At 36.1% G+C, this 18,186-nt stretch overlaps 1 protein-coding gene across 1 annotated transcript in view; it reads left to right on the top strand.

The window, feature by feature from the left end:
• SEMA5A (semaphorin 5A) overlaps nt 1-18,186 on the top strand; it is a gene marked incomplete at both ends in the record, with an annotated part of 216,220 nt that overhangs the window by 146,965 nt on the left and 51,069 nt on the right. Inside the window, one exon of the mRNA XM_079533089.1 lies at nt 6,718-6,865. Coding sequence (XP_079389215.1) covers nt 6,718-6,865 — 148 coding nt within the window. The remainder of the gene's footprint in view (nt 1-6,717; nt 6,866-18,186) is intronic.

Genomic DNA, 18,186 nt, shown 5'->3' with positions numbered 1-18,186 from the left:
CTAAAAGCTGTTCACCAAATGTAAAATTACGTCTGCTGTTATGTGGCTTTGTCCCAGCATGAATAACAGATTTTCTTGAACTGAGTGTTCAGTCCAGAGCAGGACACAATAAGAGTGAGTGCAGAAGAAAAGAGTTTAATTTGAATAGACTTTTTGCTGATGGACATGAGTGTTAGTAGTCACTGTTCATCTAATTTTTGCACTGAATAAAAGTCCAATCAGGTGTTTCAGAGAAATACAGAAAGATACAATAATTATCTGATTATAAAATAAATGTCCAGTATTAAAACAATGGCTTGAATGCATTAAAAACGCAGTTACAAAATGGGAAGTGATACTTCAGATGAGTTAAATAATAACTCCGATGGGCTAAAATTTGGTGTGTTGTTGTTCTAAAGAAATAGAGATCTTACCGTTGCTCTGCTTTTGTAGTCTGAGATTTACTTGTCCTTTCCCTGTCATGTAGTTCAGCAGTAATCTTGGATGTCCCACAGGGTGCCTTTTTCTCTCACAGTTCCTCTGTCACTGTTTATTTTCTCCTTGAAACTCTTCCCACTCACCAGCCCTGCATCACCATATCCGCCCTTCTTTCATTCACTAGTTTGCTCACAGCTAACTTTCCTGCCTTGACTCTGATTTTGTTTAGGCTATCCATGATGCTTCAGTATGCTGATACTTTTATACGTATTTTATTTTAAGAAGGTTTGTTATGTTAGGACATTCTGTTATATCATTTCTAAAGCAACTTTTCCAGAGGAACAAGGGTCCCTAAAATGCTTGTTTCTCATGATTATGACAGTGTCAAGCCAAGCACTTGGATCAGTCTTCAAAGCTGTAAAAAGCAGAGTCCTGGGAAACTTCCCAGCCAGAATCCATCCCACCACCCACAGCAAACCTGGAGATGGAGGCCAGTTTCTAGATTATGGGTGATGTCATGGTGCTGAGGCAGGTCTGAGATGCGAATCCAAACCACAGGCCACATCTGGTGGTTACCAGGCAGGTCTGTAGTGCCAGAGCCAGAAATCAGTCCATGTGTTGAGGTCTGAAGAAGGGAGCTCCACGTTGGGCTAGGGAATGAGCAAAGTACTCCTCCAATAGTGCTGGAGGAGCTGTTGAGACAATATAACTCCTGGGCTTGTTAGGTGTAGACAGAGGCCTCAGGTGAGGTTGACTGGGGCCATTAAGGCTTTTTGATGCCTTCGAGGTTCTAACATCTTGTGGAGAAGCTGTTTTTTGAGCTGAAGGCGATGGAGTACCAGTATTGATAATAGTCTTAATTTGCTGCTTGCCTCTAGTGCCTCTGCGCTGCATGGATGCTGAGTACTTGAGAACTGGGTCCAAAACATTTAGGCAGACTGAGAAAATACTCCAGGTTTGGTAGTTCATAAGAAATGTTCAGTTTGTTTTTGGCATCTAGGATGTACCAATTGGCAGCCTCTCTGATTTTCTCATGGAAATTAATGAATGTTTATAAGCAGCCTAACATTTTACTTTCTTAGGGGCTTCAACCCACGAGTAAAGTGAATAAATGTGTGGACTTAGTAAAAATTAGTATTAGGTGGTTTACAAATTTTGTGCTTTCGTCTTTGTTAAAGTACATATTCATGCCACCTTCACATGTTCAAGGAGCTTAAATATGAGATTCAGTTTCCACAACTGATATTATGGCAAACTTTGCAACTGCTTTTCAACAAACACAGTTCCCAGCAGAAATCCAGCACAGAATTCCATAAAAACGAAACACAGAAAAGGCAGTGCATTGTTGAGGTTAATTCTCCTACTGACGTGAATGAATATTCAGTTTTATAATATTTGTTCATGCATTAAGCAGTAAATATTTGTCTAGGCTATGCTTGTTTTACCTCATGAAAGTTGAGATCCTACAATACCTAATATATCAGACAGATCTGTGTTTGCTGATCTTTCCCTTGAAATCAGTGGAAATATTTACCAATTTTAAATTCTGCAAATAGGTTAAGTTGTTGCTAGTTCTGTTGCTTAAGGGTGAAGGAGTAGAAAACAGTTAAAAGATAGCAGCAAATACTTAGATTAGAAAGCCAATTCACCTTGTAGAAATAGGTCAGAAGTTCAGCTGCTGTGTTTGGACAGAATATGGAGAGGGAGTAAAAATAGGATTTTAACAGATAAGATAATGTTGTATTTAAGAATCAACATTGAAGACGTTCAGATGAATTCACTAGGATCTTAAAAATTTCTTTCGTTTTGTTGTTCTTTTTCTGTGTGTGGAATATTCACTGAAGCTACTGGAAAATTCTCAAGATTTTAGTTTATAAGGTCTGTAGTGTCCTTTCTTGACTTTGTAATTGAGTGAAAATATTTTTCCTCTGTGAGGAAGACGCAGTAGGTACAGACTCATTAAGTCCTTTGGTCTCTCTCTGCAGAAATGAGAGATATTAGAATGAGAATCCATTGCTTTTAGTGAGCGTAGTCTTCTTCCATTACAAAGGAAAAAAGAAAAAAGCAACACAAATCAGGATTAGAAAAATGGATTAGTTTCAGTTAAGGAGTAAACGTTTGAAAATGCAGCTTTCTTATGTGCAAGATTAGAAGCAGTCACCTTTTTCTTTGAACACAATCGTTAGCCAATAGTCAGATCTCTCAGACTTGTTTTCAGAAGGAGGAATAACTGAGTGTCAATTGTTTCTTGACTATAGTTCTACGTATTTCTGTACAGCAGTACAAACAAGTTTGATCTCCTTTAGCAGAGCAAATCAAACACAAGAGGTCTTGGGCTTTCCACTGCCCCCATGGTTGCTCTTCCTACTGGGAAGTGTCTGCTCCCATGCTTCTCAGTTTCTCCGTTCACTCCTCCTCCACAGAATTCCCTGAGAGCACATGCCTCAGCTTCCACTGCCTTCAGCAGCCTCCTGGGAGGGGATTTCTGTTGATTCAACAATCTCCTTCCAGAAAGGCATGTGCATGTGTCATATATCTGCCTTCAATTAAAGCATTCCCATCAATTTCAGCACAGTCCATACTTCCTGTTAAGTGAGCAGCTTGTAACTGGGAGTACCCACCATGTAACAGTATTGTGTATGACAATGATTGTGATTAGTTTGTTTTTCTTAAATACGTAATAACATGATACTGTTCAAAATTAAGAATTATTATGTGTCTAAATAGAATTTATTGATTGAATAAAAAAAAAGCACATAACTATTGTATAGTTAACCTGTTTTAGTCAGTGATGCATGGCAATCTGACACTGTGGCAATTTGACACTGGGTCAAAATATTGAAATAAATTCAAATTTTACGAGAATTATCTGGAGTAAAAATCACAAGTTACTCTAGTACCTAATGGTTCTGGGCATATCTAGACAGGGGATGCTCTTTTTCCCCCCATTATGACAGTTCATTTATTAGAAAATTAAAACTTGGTTTCACTCTAAGAGAAAATGGGAAAGGTCACTATACAAAACTCACATTTCTCTAGGCTGTTCTTCCTTCTGACCTCATTGCAGTTAGAGATGGGATTAGGGGAGAGGGCAGTGGTTTCACAGATCTTTTGTTGAATTACTTTAAAATGTTAGCCCTGTGGGTCCTGAGAACAAAATTAAGAGGGGAAGAAAGAGCAAAAGGGAAAAAGGGTTACTGAGTGACTTGAAATGCAGCCAAAAAGAAATAAAATGAAGCTTGGCTCAAAGCTTCTTGCTGTAGGACAGTGCTCAAAGTTCAATTGCAGGGATGTCTCTAATTTTGAAAGCATACCTGATGTTTTTAGAGGTTGGCTTTCTAAAAGGAAAGTAAATTTAACTTGTACACTGTGGTTTCATTGTTTGTTTGCTTGAAGTGTTGTTTTTTTTTTTTCCTTTTCTGAAAAAAATGTAAAATTAACAATCAATTCTGTTGATTTTATTTCTTTTTCATGAATTGAAGTTAAGTAGTTGTATGGGCACGTTAGGGCTTTTTTCAGTTTCATTTTGTACTTTCAGCTGCATACTTAAGTAGCTTTGGTTAGCAGAACTGCTGGCTTTTGAGCTGTTTACTGTGTCATTTGTTAGACTTAATTTCTGTCTCCCACTTGAGAGCAGGTGGTACAGCACAATGGCATTACAGGAGTCACTGCATAGTGTCAGGAATCTCATTTAAGTGAGATCTGTCATACCTGACTTCAAGTGCCTTCAATGTGTTTATGCTGTGCTTCATCTATGGTCTGTGGAAATCTAGTCAATACGAGTAGTGGAGAACAGAGTAATTTGTTTCATTCTAGTTTATATTCCTAAATTTGATCAAATGAATCATTCTAGCTCTGTAGTTTGTATCAACAAAATTTCCATTGACTGTGTGGAAGCATAGATATTCATCTCCCACACAGCCGTTACAGTTAGTGGAGAGAAATCAATACACCGAGTACTGTATTTCTGTGACCTTTACATTACAGTGCCATAAATCATGTTTTTAAAATGATTACTACTTTTAAAATAATTGCTACTTCATTTCTAGAGAGCTACATAGCATGTGTCTATTTTATGGTGAGATGAATCCCACCCTTAGTCTCAATTTTTGTGTGGCTGAATATCAGTAATTGTACATTTCATGGCGGACTTGCTTAATCCTGTTTGTGTATCCCAAATTAATTTAACACATCTCCATTAAAAACTAATTAAATTATGCAAAATATGTACTCATTTGAATGAATAAATGGTGATGTTGCATGTATACTTAATTGGGTACACATTCTCAACAAATGATCAAGAGATGAGCTATCACAAATATTCCCATAAATGAGTGCATGTGATGATATACGTGCAGCTATCTGAGTTTCGGGGGAGGAATATCCAGTCACAGAACATTCATCTGCATCTTTAGGAATGAATAGCATAATGAGAACTGTAAATTGCAAATAATGATCATTTAATAATGAACATTATTAGAATAAGAAATCTAATCTGAGGATCAACTTGGGTGACATAAACTGAAAATTGCAAATAATGAACATATAGGAGAAAACGAAAGATTGAAACAAAGATTGAAAAAAAATTTACCCAAATCATATGTAGAAGATTTCTGAGATAGCAGATTCATAAGCACTGAGGTTTTTTTGTTTTTCCTCAGTTTTCTGGAGAAGAATAGACAGGGTCAATACGAGCTGTTAGTAGTTAATTTAATAATACAGAAAGACAAAACTAAACATCCCTACCCCATTTATCCCATTCCCAACCTTTTAAATTTTAGTGGGGTTTCTCAGACCTGTAGACAAATTTTGAGTGATTAACTCCAGCGTTTGGGATAAACCTACTGGTGTGTATATATATATACAAATATATATATAAAATAGACAACAGTATTTTTTTGTTTTGTTGTTTTTGGTTTTTTTTCCTACAGAATTCTGAACATGCAAATTCTTTGGCAATGGAGAATTAGAGCTTGAGAATCCTAGGGCTTTCTATAAAAAAAATTGTTGCTATGGTTATTCTTGTTGAAAATGACAACAGTTTATGCTGTCATTGTTTCCCTTTATGTAGAAAGTGAATTACTGAAGTATTAAGTACAGTTTTCATGGCAGGAGAGAGCAATATGACTAAAGGTAAGAGAACAGTGTATATGGAATAGCTGGTGTAAGAAATGAGGATATATTGTAATGATGGATTTGTTCATTCAAGACAATCAGAAGCAGTAGCAACAAGAGCGATACAGTGGCATCCACAAGACTTGAACACTTTGGGGATCAGCTGTTTTCTGAACACTGTCAAGGCTTTACTTCATTTCAGATAAGACCTAAAATTTGGACTTGATAATCTTGGAGATCTTTTTCAATATTGATGATACTATGACTCTATGACCTTGGCCCATGTTAGAAACCTACGCATGCTTTCTGGTATCCTAAATCCCTTGGTCATACACAGAGAGTCTTTACCAAGCAGCACATGGAATACTCTACCTATACTCTAGCAACACGAGTAAAATAAATAAATAAATAAATAAATAAGCAGAATTTTAGGGTTTTGTTTTTTTAAGTCACTAAAACTTGAGATAGTTGGTATTATCTGAACGTCTGGTTATAGTAACAAAGCTCCATAGTTAAATGTTCCTCCTTCTCTTGAATATCTGGTATCCCTCTAAACTAAATCAGTTTATAGCCCACTGGAAAATCCTTCAAGGATCATAGTAGCTAAAAGCCTTTTAAACCCTTTTTTAAAAACCCTTTTTTTAAAACCCTTTAAAAGCTAAAGTAATAACACTATCAAAACAGCATAGTTCTGTATGCCTAGAGTCAGTGTTTCAGATTTTATTTTACCCGTAAAAGCAGAGACCCAGTAGAAAACAAAAGGAAGTTTAGTGCTCTATGAAGAGGAGAGAAATGAGTCCTAATCATTGCTTGTCTAGTCAGATAAAATACTGCCTGCATAAACGGTTGCCTTTCATTTGGTTGACTCACTTCTCTGGACACAGAGACACATCTGTTATTATTAAAGTAGTTGCAAATATTGCTTATGTGCTCACAGTGCAGTGGCATGCTTGTTTCACACAGATTGCATAAAGGCACTGAATAGAGTAAACAAATGCTTCAACAAATGTTTAAACTCTGTGCAGTGTGACAATTGTTAGCTCAATGTTTCATGAATGGAGAGGGACTCGTTATATAAAATATTTCCTAGTGAAAACATCTATCTGAATAATCAAATGAGCAACTTGGAAAAGGTGTTGTCTTGGTACTAAACAGATTCTTTGCCTTGTTTGCCTTCTCTCACAGGTACTGCAATGAGCATTTGTTGTGCCCCCCTCATGTGTTTTGGACAGGCTGGGGTCCATGGGAACGCTGCACGGCTCAATGCGGAGGGGGGATTCAGGCTCGGCGTAGGACTTGTGAAAATGGTCCTGACTGTCCTGGCTGCAGTGTGGTAAGTAAATCTCAGCTTGTTCTTCAGCAGATGTGTGTGTGCCCATACACTGTAGCTCTAACATGAGTCACTAGAATGTCTCTGTCTCTAGATGTCTCTGTCACTAGAATTTGTCCCTGTGTTGCTCAAATGTTTTGAAATTTATCAGAGAAATATATATCATTCAGTTTTTATACAATATCATCTAGAATATGGGCTTCCTGAGGCAAGATTGGTGCGGATAAGGGCTGTGTCCTTGGCAGGTATATAGCATTTTTTATTTTTATCACCAGAGTATATAGGAACTCTTGGTATGAACCCAAGATTCTGGTATCACATGTCCTGTGCAGTACAGAAGGGATAAGTTTAAAATCTAAAGAAGTAATAAGACAGGAAGTGAATACAAATTACATGAAACCACCAGCAAGTGCTGAAGTAAACTCGAGTAGTGACGGTGATCTTAGCATGACAGTAGCCTAACAGCTGCCAAGTTTCAAGGCTACTGTAGGACAATTATGAATGGATAGAAATATATTGTGGTTGACCCATTTATGAAGACAAACATATGGAAAAGTGTATAGGGTTTTCTTCTTATATCTGAATGAGCATAGGTATTACATTTCATGAAATGAGCACATCAAAATGGAACATTGCTTTCTTGAAGATGATGAGGCGGTATGTAGGAGAGAATGGGTAAGGGAAACCAGCAGCAATACACAGTGAGCAGGGTGGCATATTCACTGCAGTACAGCTGGAAAATAACCTTGGTGTGGATGTTGCTGAATGGATAATACTGTCAAAGGTAAAGGAAGGGATTTTGTTGCTGGACCATTAGAAGCTGAAGGAAAATCTTAGCATATATAGGTGAATATCAGAAGATGAACCTTGTGGTGCTATTTCATGTTGCATCTAAATTGAATTCCAGTAATGGATTGTCAGTGAAGAGAATATTATGTAGAAAGCATAACCTGGGTGAAAATTTGAAGTGGTTGAAACTGAAGAAGATGGATTCTGCTGCTGAATGACAGAAGGTATTGTTAATCTCCCCAGTGACTGAAAACAGGCACAGCTTAGACAGAAGCTGGCAGTTCTGTTTAAAGTTGTAGTGTTTTGTAGCCAGATCTAATGTTGCACGCTGAGAAATATGTACTGAACTTTGTTCCAGAAATCTAAATACGGAAAAGAAAGATTTTTTTTCCCATATATTAAACCAATTTTTGTGTGCTTTAATTTCAAAGTGTCAGTTAATTCTGAGGTTTGTCATGGACAACTTGTTAGCCTGGCAGTAATTCAGTATTAAACCTTTCAAATATTTTTTGTGTGTATTTTCCCAGAGTTTGTTCTCTCTTTAATATTCATCCTGGTGTAAAAATTGAATTTTCAATAGATTGAAAACATTCAGCAGGTTTGCTCATGTGTTTTAGCTAAACTATAAGAATCAACCTAATAACTTCTACGTATTTTTCAAAAAATATTTGTCTCTCCCTGATGTTCACAAAAAAATCAAACATATGGATTAGATCTGTTGCTAAACCTTAATGGATAACAAATAAAAGAACACAGTTTGAAAGTATTCTGTGTCAGTCATCCCTGTTTATCCCATCTTAGTTCGCATGCAAGAAAGAATTATTTTGTTCCGCACGCAATTTTCTCATGGACTGTAATGAAAAATATGTTACTGATTTTCTTCAGAAATTGCACAAAGAAAATATAAAATCTTGTAAAAATGTTATAATTATCACTGATTTGAGATCATTGTTACTAGGATTAATAGTTTACATGTTTGGTGTAACAAAACAGTTACCAGTGCATTTGTGGATGTTCAGTTGTTCAGAAAAGCAGTCCGTATGACTTAGGTACCAATGGAAACCAACCTCAAGTAGAAGCCCTTGATAGGTCCTGATGTTTTTGTGAGACAAGGAATTCTGCTTGTCAAATCTGTCTTTTGTTTAAGTCTCAGTGAATTCGGACCTGGAAGTAAGCCTGTCTTGAGTCAAAGGTTTTGTAGCTGTTGTAGGACTTTGTGGATAGATGAATCTTGAGAACTACTTCATTATTTCTTTATTATTCCTAAGAAGTTGCTTTTTTTCATTAATGTAGGAAAAAGCAATCTGAAATATTTTTATGACTTTTTTTATAATTGTTCAGTTAATCAAATATTCATTTTAATAAAATTCTAATAAGAGCACTAAAATTAAAACCTATTTATTCATTAGTTTCTTTTACTTCAACCATTTTGTTTGGTAATAGTATGTGTCCTCTGAAAGAAGTAAAATTATGGGTTTCTACCATAGTTAATAAAGTAGAAATTATCTTGCCCTCTTATTACCAATTTCACATCTTTAATAGGTGTAATAATGCTACACACTTATTTGGTGAAAGATGTAATAAGGCTACAAACTTAAGTGGTGAAAGATATTTTCTGAGTTCCATTTGTTTTTAAACCCCCCCCCTTTTTTTTTTTCAGTATCTCAGAACTTGGAACCCTAAGTAACCTCAGAAAGACAGTGAAAGTGATAGTAGTTTTGTACAGTGCTTACTGGATATCTATCAGATCTGGAGTAAAAGAGGGTGGTGACACAGTGGAACAGGTTGCCCAAGGAGGTTGTGGATGCCCCACCCTTGGAGACATTCAAGGCCAGGCTGGATGTGGCTCTGCGCAGCCTGGTCCAGTGGTTGGTGACCCTGCCCATGGCAGAGGGGTTGAAACTAGATGATACTTGAGGTCCTTTTCAACCCAGGCCATTCTGTGATTCTACTATATGGTTCTATAACAGTGATGCTATGAGCCAGGATTTCACCATGTGAATTAAAGGCATATGTGAAAATAGAACCAAGGACTTAAAATACCCAGTTCTTTTCAGTGATCAGGTGATAGCTCTAATATAAAAGAAAGCACTCCTGGTTTCTTATTTTCTTTCATTAAGTATGAGTTCTCAAATAGCATGGGTTGTCATATATCTTCTGCAGCTGTATTGCTCAGAGCCTGCTGTCTGTATAGTCAAGACTCATATTCATAAAAAGCAGGAAAGAAGCATGTAGATGAGAGCATATCATTTAAGATGATAATAACAACATTAGATTTCATTTCATCTTGAAATGAAATTTATGATGCATCAGAGGTGTAGGGAGGACTAAATGCTGTCTTGGGACTCAACTATGATGATTCTTCGTTTTAGAATAGTTTTTCAGTGGCAGGGCAGGAGTCAAAAGGAAATACTGTTTCCTTAAAAAAGAAAGCCTACAGCTTGTTTGCCAGCACTATCAGGAGACCAGATTTTATGTTGCAGGAGTACGTACGTCTTCTGTTTTCCAATGTGAAACCAGTCTGTGCATCTGCAGTACAGCCAGCCGTAATCTATTTAGCTGTTCTCATTTTGCTGCTTTTTCCATATCCATGGCTACTGTCTGTGTCCACAGATTTCTACCACATAATTTTTACTCAGCATTTTCCTCCCTTTCAGCTTTGTTGTATTACTGTTAGCCTGTAATAGCACAGCAGGTGGCTACTGCTTGTGTTTTGCTTTATGCATGTTTCTCATCAGCTGGTTCCTTGGCTTTATCTCTTATAGCAGAAATGAACCAAGACAATTGGATATCTTTTGTTAGAACTTGATAAAGTTCCTTGCAGCTATTGCAAACTTAGCATCTTATAAAATAATCATGAACAAATAATCCAAAGATAGAAAAGCATGATGATGTATTCAAGATGCATCTCTCTCTGAGGTTTACTTAGTACGTGAAAATAGCTGACCAAAGACTCAGGATCAAAAGCGTTTACACTGAATATAGACCATAACTTTTTATAGTATCAGAGAACAAGACCACAGAGAATCCTAAAGGTCAAATGAAGCTTGAAATCAAAATATGGAGCCACAAAGATTGCATCAAGATTTTTATGTTAATCAAGGTCAGTACAAAATGCTGGAAATTGTCTAATAAGAGAAAAGGCTGTCATGGCCAAATTTAAGAGCAGCCAGAATTGGGTAATAGGATAATAAAGTAGATGAGAAAACAAGTATTACTCTAATGTATTCAGGTGATACACGTGCTAGAGAAAGCACCATGGAATTCTGTGGACTGAATTAATGTGACTCAGAGGACAAATCTCTTTAGATTTTACAGCATACTCGGGTAAATTGTACGTTTGTTTCAGAAAAAGCTTCTTTTCCTGTGAGTAGCATAATCTCACTTGAATTGGCCCCAGGTCAGTATTAAAAATAACTTGCTTTGAGAATTATTGGAATAAGAAATCTAATCTGAGGATCAACTTGGGTGACATACTTTATGTGTACTTGTCATTTCAGTTATGCTAAAGCATGCATTAATTTTATTGTTGTAATGGAAGTCTGGTAACTAATGATTCCATACAGTAAAACAAAGCATGTTAGAGGTTTCTGTGAAATAAAGGAATGACAGAATTTCATTTATTTTTTAGACAAATTTGCTAGTGTTGCATTCATATCTTTTAAATCATTATTATTATTATTATTATTATTATATTTTTATTATTATATTTTTATTATTATTTTAATGTTCCAGACAAACAAAACTTGGGGAAGAAAAACTCTCTGGTTCTAAAGTTTCAGTTATGACACAAGAAGAAAAAAGATGTCTTGGAAAAGCAAATGTCAGAAATGTTTTCTTTCATTAAGTTTTTAAAGAGAATTTGAAGATGGAAGGTTTTCAGAAGTACTTTGTCCACCAGAAAGGGCACCAAACTGCCTTTAAAATATTTTCTATATCCCAAAATAAACTCCAAATACCCAGTCTCACAAAAACAGAAAAGATTTTTATTATGCTTTTTAATGGTTTTTTTTGTTGTTGTTGTTGTTTTTAAAGTCTCTCTTTGACCTCTCAGACTGAAGACAAATAATTCATGTTCTATTGCAAAACCGGAAAAATACACTCTCACAAGTATGAAGCACAAAGATTATTCTTTTTCTATGGCATTTGGCAATTTTGTGTTCATTCTTTTTCTGTCTATTATGCAAACTTCAGTGAGCATTAGCTGCTTCTTATATGTCTTAAATGTTTAGCAAAGAACAACTTACTTTCTTCTGATGATGTAAATACGATTGCAATTATAAGCAGTGTAGAGTAATTATAAGGGGGAAAAGCAAAACACAAAGAAATCACAAGATATATGTTTGGAAAACACAGACACATAGAGTTGTGGTAGTTGAGAAGCCCAACTATGTCAGTTAAGAGAATTATCAGCCATGCATACTTAAAGTAAACAGAAGCTGATGAAAAGATGTGTATGCACAAGGGCTGCTCCGATAGTAATGCCTCTTATTTTATGATGTTGACCCAGGAAGTCAGAAACAGATGTTGGTGTTATGGCAGTTGAATATTCCTGATAATATTCCATTATATTCTGTTGCCATGTAACAGATGGCACCAGAGGGACAATCTGACAAAAAGGTGTGGATGAACAAAATATGGAATTCTTCCATATGGAAAAACGTGCACCCACTGACATTCACTGATGCTTGATGAACATTTCTGGAGACCAACGTGAGCATGGTGAGGTGGTGGATGGTGCATTTCAGCAGTGGTGGCAGAGGCTGCTGGTCACCTCCACTGGTCCAGATTTTTGTGAGTGCAGCATGCAAGCTCTTGTTCATAGCTGGCAAAAATGCATACTAATCATGGTAACTGTTGAAAAACAGTTGTTTTGTAGCTGAGAACTTGTTCTATCAAATTGTGCCATTCTTTTCATCTGTTGTAGTTTCCACGGAAATAAATAGGGATCATTAGTTTCAGAGCACCCTACATATATCCAAATGTGAGGCATTCGAAATAGCCTTTAACTACATTTCCAACAGTCATTTTGCTGTTTGATGAGGCTAAAATTCACATTGTTTACTTTCTTGCTTAAAGTAAAGCAGCATAAAGCATCTCTTTTTTGAGACACATGTAACTTTAGAAGCTATTTAAAGCTGAAAATTTTTTCATCTCTGAAAAACTGTCAAAACTCCACTTAATTCAGTATTAACGCAATGCATCCAGTTTGGTACAAACTATGATGATAGGCAATGTCTGCAGTTCTGTCCTGCATCCATGACAAAATCTTTCAGAGTCTTCTTTCTTACTCACCTGTGATATTTTCTTTTATGGAACAATTCTAATTGATTTTAGATTTCTTTTTCAAACCTAGTTAGATCTGTTGTCCTTTATGAGTGTTCTCACATTCAAGAGCTTTGCCCTTGAACCAATGAGTGTCTGTGATATAGATGATGTATGTTGGATTCAGAAGGCCAAGTCTCATTTAAAGTGCCATAGGAAACAAATCATAATGTAACAGAGCGTAAGCCTTCTCAAGGCTTTGGATGTAGGGAATGGTCTGTGCATTCCTGAAAGTCGGGTAATAGCCAGGTTCTTTCATCCACATGGAGACTCTTATTGATCAGTGAAAGGAGGCCTTATTTAGTACATCCGGAATTTCTGTTTCCTAAAAGCCTGTGTCCTGTAATAATTATTGCTATCTTTTTTTCAGCAGCTCCCATGATGAAGGTACAGTTTTTGTTATTGTAACTTAGATGTAATGCATTGCACCTGGCTATTACAGGCTCTGTTTGAATTGTGATCATTAGTGTGTCTGATAACCACACAAGGCAAAAGTGTTTGAAAGCTCCTTCAATCTCTGCACAGCACTCCAAAGGCTCAGCGTTACAAGAAATAAAGTTCAGTTTCCCCTTAGGTAAGCTCATTTGTGAATATGAATAGGAAAGAAAAATACAGTTATTAAGGAATAAGGGACATTGGGTGCTGAGGTTTTGTGCTGCACTATAGATGCTGATAGAATGAATTAATAAGTAATTCTGAAGCTTGAGGATAATTTCTGGTGACTCATGCTTCATCCAGCCTGAGATTTTTCATTACTATGGAGCTACAAACATTCAGTTATCTCTGGGAAGTGTCCCAAAACTCCGTCATTACAGGCTAAAAGTCAAAAGGTAGGTGACATGGTTTTAGCTTAGTTTCATCAAGGAATAAGGCTTACAAGACCGTATTGCGGTCTGTTCAGTGAGAACTCCTCTATCCGTAAGTAAGTAACTGTTTGATTTGGAGAGTCATCTTATGTTACAATATGAAATTGCAAAAAGTTGCATGAAAAATATTCATTATAGGACAAAAAATTAAATTCATTCCCACCTTCAGAGGCAGGGCCACCACTGAGTCCCATATGTGTACCAGGTTGCATCATGTGATAGTGAGTGTGCATGTTAGCCACTGCATGTCTCTTAATTTCAACTGTAGGACCACTAAAGCCTAATGACAGAAGATATGGGGAGAGGAAATGAGGCTCTCAAGGAAAAGTTTCCAAGTCCTGAAAGGTAAACTTGCAGGAAATCAAGTGTCATTAGTTCCAGTGCTTATGGAACTACTTACTAGTTCCATAACTATAGTTTTCTTTGATATGTAGAAAGTATTTCCATGAAATGAAAACTGACATAGCAGAGAGGACTGCAAAATAAATAAATAAATAGATTTCAGCAGTCTCAGGCAAAGGGGAAGATATGTGGCAACTGAAATGAATTTTGAGGAAATTTAAGACCAAAAAAGAACAACAGGTGTGACTGTGTTTCTACCAATATCTGCAAGGAGAAAGTTTCTTCCTATCCTCTGTCTAGCAGTCACAAGAGCAGTGCACACCAGATAGCAATCTAGTAGCACATCTGGTATTTTCTGTACCGTGTCAGAGTACTGCCTTAACTCCACTGAGCGTCCTTTCTTCAGTTGCAATCAGTATCAAGTGCCACAAAGACAATAAGGAGGTGATAAGAACTATGCAGACAGTGTGGTTATACAGAATAACTTTTCTTGATTACTATAAACACCTGGATAAAATTCAAAATATTAGCATCAGTCATACTAATTACTGTGCTATAGAAATGCAGCAATTTATATGTAGTAAACTGAGTGCAATATCGATTTCTATGTCGTGTTATTTACAGTGAAGAAAGAAGAACAAAATAACCCCATATTGGAGTACTGGAAAGACTAGAGCTGTATTTAATATGTTTATTTGTTTGTTTGTTTGTTTAATTCTATTTCTTTGCTTGTTTAAGAAAGAAAAGGATAACAAAGCCCATAGAAAAAATGTATCTACATTCAGAAAGAAGAAAATGGTGTTGCAGGTGGAGAGAGGCTATTTCACTTCATCTGTGGTTTTCAAATTACCAAATAGCTTCAGAGAATAAAAGAATTAAGATGTAGAATGAAAAGCGGAGATCAATTCCTTACAATAATACTAACGTAGAGCACTGCATATTTTACTAACATTATTCTCCAAGAGGATAACTGTTTTGTGGTTTGGTTGTTTGTTTTTTTTTTTTTTACAATCAATATGCATCAGCTACAATATATATGGTTTCAGATTTGTTGTGTTACAAAGAAGGATGATCATTGAAGTGATATACTGCTAGCAAGCAGGTGTAGAAGCTAAAAGGTGTATCCAGCTGGACATAGGTTGTCATGGCAGAAGAAATGTCAGATTAATTAGAGATTACTGTTTATCTCTTAAAGGAACAAACTTGGGACAGATTGTAATTATTTGTTTTCTTAGTAATATTAGCAGATAAATTTGGATTACATTTGCAGGTGTCCTGAAATTGAAAGTCGTCATCATCAGCACAAAGCTGGATTTGCATGTTACACTGGAGTTGTTAGATATCTCTGAGGGCTGAAGTAAGAGTAAAGAAATGAGTTGTATAATAATTCCGAATTAATGCAGTTTAAACAAAACTTCTGCTGTCACCTTGAAATATACTGAAGAAAAAGCCCAGAGAATAACCCTTGTGCATGGGATGTTTACAATACTAAAAGCCAGAAAAAAATATGTGGCTATGGAAAATACAGATTTGATTTCAGCATTTAGGAAGCTTTAGCAAGGTATTTCCAGTACACAAAAAAGGGTACTCTAGAGATTTCCATAAACTAATCCTGGAATGGAGGACTATAACTGTCCAGACTGGAGCTAGTTGAAATCAGATTGGAGGTCATGCTGTTTTCTCCATAGCTGCTGTTGACTTGTCTTCAAAGTGAAGCTTATTTTGAAGCTGAACGTATCTGACTCCTTTGGATTGAAGTCTGAAGTGATTGGATCAAGTTATTATTTCATCTACAGATTTTAGAAGTCTCCTCTATCACAAAGCTATGTCTTTGTAAGCATGCAAAAACCATTGTTTTACTCCAGATAGCTCACTTTAGGTCAGTGTGCAATTGCAATCAAAAAGGGGGGAAAAGAGTGCATGACAGCCATTTTAAAATGTACTGGAGGTTCAATAGAACTGTTATATAAATCTGTTCTGTAACAACAGTTACTTTTCTTAAGGAAAAGTGGTAGAAGTGATCTTGGGCCTAGAAAACATCCCAGAGAAAGCCAAAGGCTGGGATTTTGATAAATTAGAATTTACAGGGTTCTCATGTATGAAGTACTAATATGTAAAGTAATGGCAAGTCTGGAGAGCAAATACAGGGATTTCAATACTGTAATATGGTGAATTTTAGGGAAATGTGAAGCCAGTTAAGGCTATTAATTTCTATTTAGGGCATTGTTACATGATGCAACTTGTTGCAAGAAATTTTTGAGGCTTAAATCTTAAGAATCGAAAAACCCTAAACAACAGTGGGCGTAATATCAGGATGTACTACATTTACAGTAGATTTGAAGAAAAATAGCATATTAAATCACATTTTAAAATTTTAAATCTTTTTCTGCACATGAAGAGTCCAACTTTGCTTCGAGCATTCCACTTCCGTGCTGCCCTATGACAGTAGAAACAATGCGTCTGATCAAGAATGGCATTTCCAATGTTCTTTTTTAAGGGAGTATTGAGACAGTGTATAAAAAAAAAAAAAGTTCCTCTAATTTATTTTGGTTCTTTTAGCCTTAGCCTTCTGTAGTTAAAATGCTACAGTGTGAACTTACTTAATACACCAAGAAGTGCATTCACATATTGACAGCTCTATTCTGATCAAGATTGTATCAGATTGAGGCATCATTTTATATGATACTGGGAATATTTACTGATAGAGTTAATAAAAGTACCAGTTTTTGTTTTCATGGATTTATTCCCTTATCCTTTTCGTGTTCAGTTGTTGGCTTAGAAGGTTTCTGTGCTAAAACTATACCAAGCACATGCAAGGTATTAAGTTATTCAAAGCCTCTGATATTCATCCTGAACAAACATACTAACCTTAGAAAAAAGCAAAAATGTTCCTTGTGCCTATTCATAACTTCTTCTGTATCTTCAGAATGTTGTGACTCTGAATCTACTGTAGCATACTGAAACTATATTTAGGCCCAAATACCCCAGTAGATGAGATTGTATCCTTCATGTCTGAAAATCTAAGTTCATATAGACAGTGAGCTCTTCTGCAAGTATATATACTGATCTGTCTGTACAGCTTAATGGACAGGATAAAGTTTCACAATCTCACAAGCAGTACCCATAATGGTACTACAAGCAGCATCACATAGCATATATTTTTATGCCTGAGTAGTGCAGCAGAAAGTAAAATGATTAATCCTGCAGATTCAGGGGAAGATTTTTTTTCACAAGGCAGTACTTATTACATCATTTGAACATCTGAAAGGTGAATGGATTTGAAGACATGAGAACAGCTCTTTCAGTTTATGGTACAAGAATCTTTAACTTTGTTACTCACAGTGATTTCTAACATGAGAGAGAACAGAGAGGTGTTTATGACCCTGTAAAGATTAAGAAGTTGATCTATGTTTCCTTTGAAATTGGTGAAACTCCTCTGCAGATTGGTAGTGGTCCAGAAGAAGGTCAGTCCCAAAATGCAATTCTTGTTTGCCTTTTTTTTTTCTTCTTTTTTTCTTTTTTTTTTTTTTTTTTTTTTGAGAGAGAGAGAGAAAGGATGAAACTTTATTTTTCAGATTATAACTTTATTTTTCAACTAGTTGATTCAGAACAAGGGACTGATTCACTTTCATCTCTTTGGATTTTGACATAGTCTACTCAAGGAAAAATGAAAAAGAAACCTTAGAGTTGATGTGTTGGCTCTGTTAACAACTTTCTAACATTTAAAATGGAAAATTGGCTAGATCTTCAGTTAGTAACAGTTTATGACACTGTTGATTCCCTCCAGGATGCATGAGAGAACTTGCGAATTATAGTTTGGCTGTTAATCTCAAAATTTTGATTAGTTCTGCAGTACTAGAGATCCTAAACAACTTCATCCTGGTCCTTAACCCAGACTACAATTTGTGCAGTCCATTTTGCTGTGCAGGTGACTGAGTATTTCTTCCACATCATGACAGCTTGGAGGCTGCACAAGAGCTAATGTGTCAAAAGCAGGCTGTG

The sequence above is a fragment of the Tetrao urogallus genome (assembly GCF_951394365.1).
Source record: "Tetrao urogallus genome assembly, chromosome: 3".
NCBI lineage: Eukaryota > Metazoa > Chordata > Aves > Galliformes > Phasianidae > Tetrao > Tetrao urogallus.
Note: the sequence above shows the minus strand (reverse complement) of the source record. Positions and strands in the feature narration are given on the sequence as shown.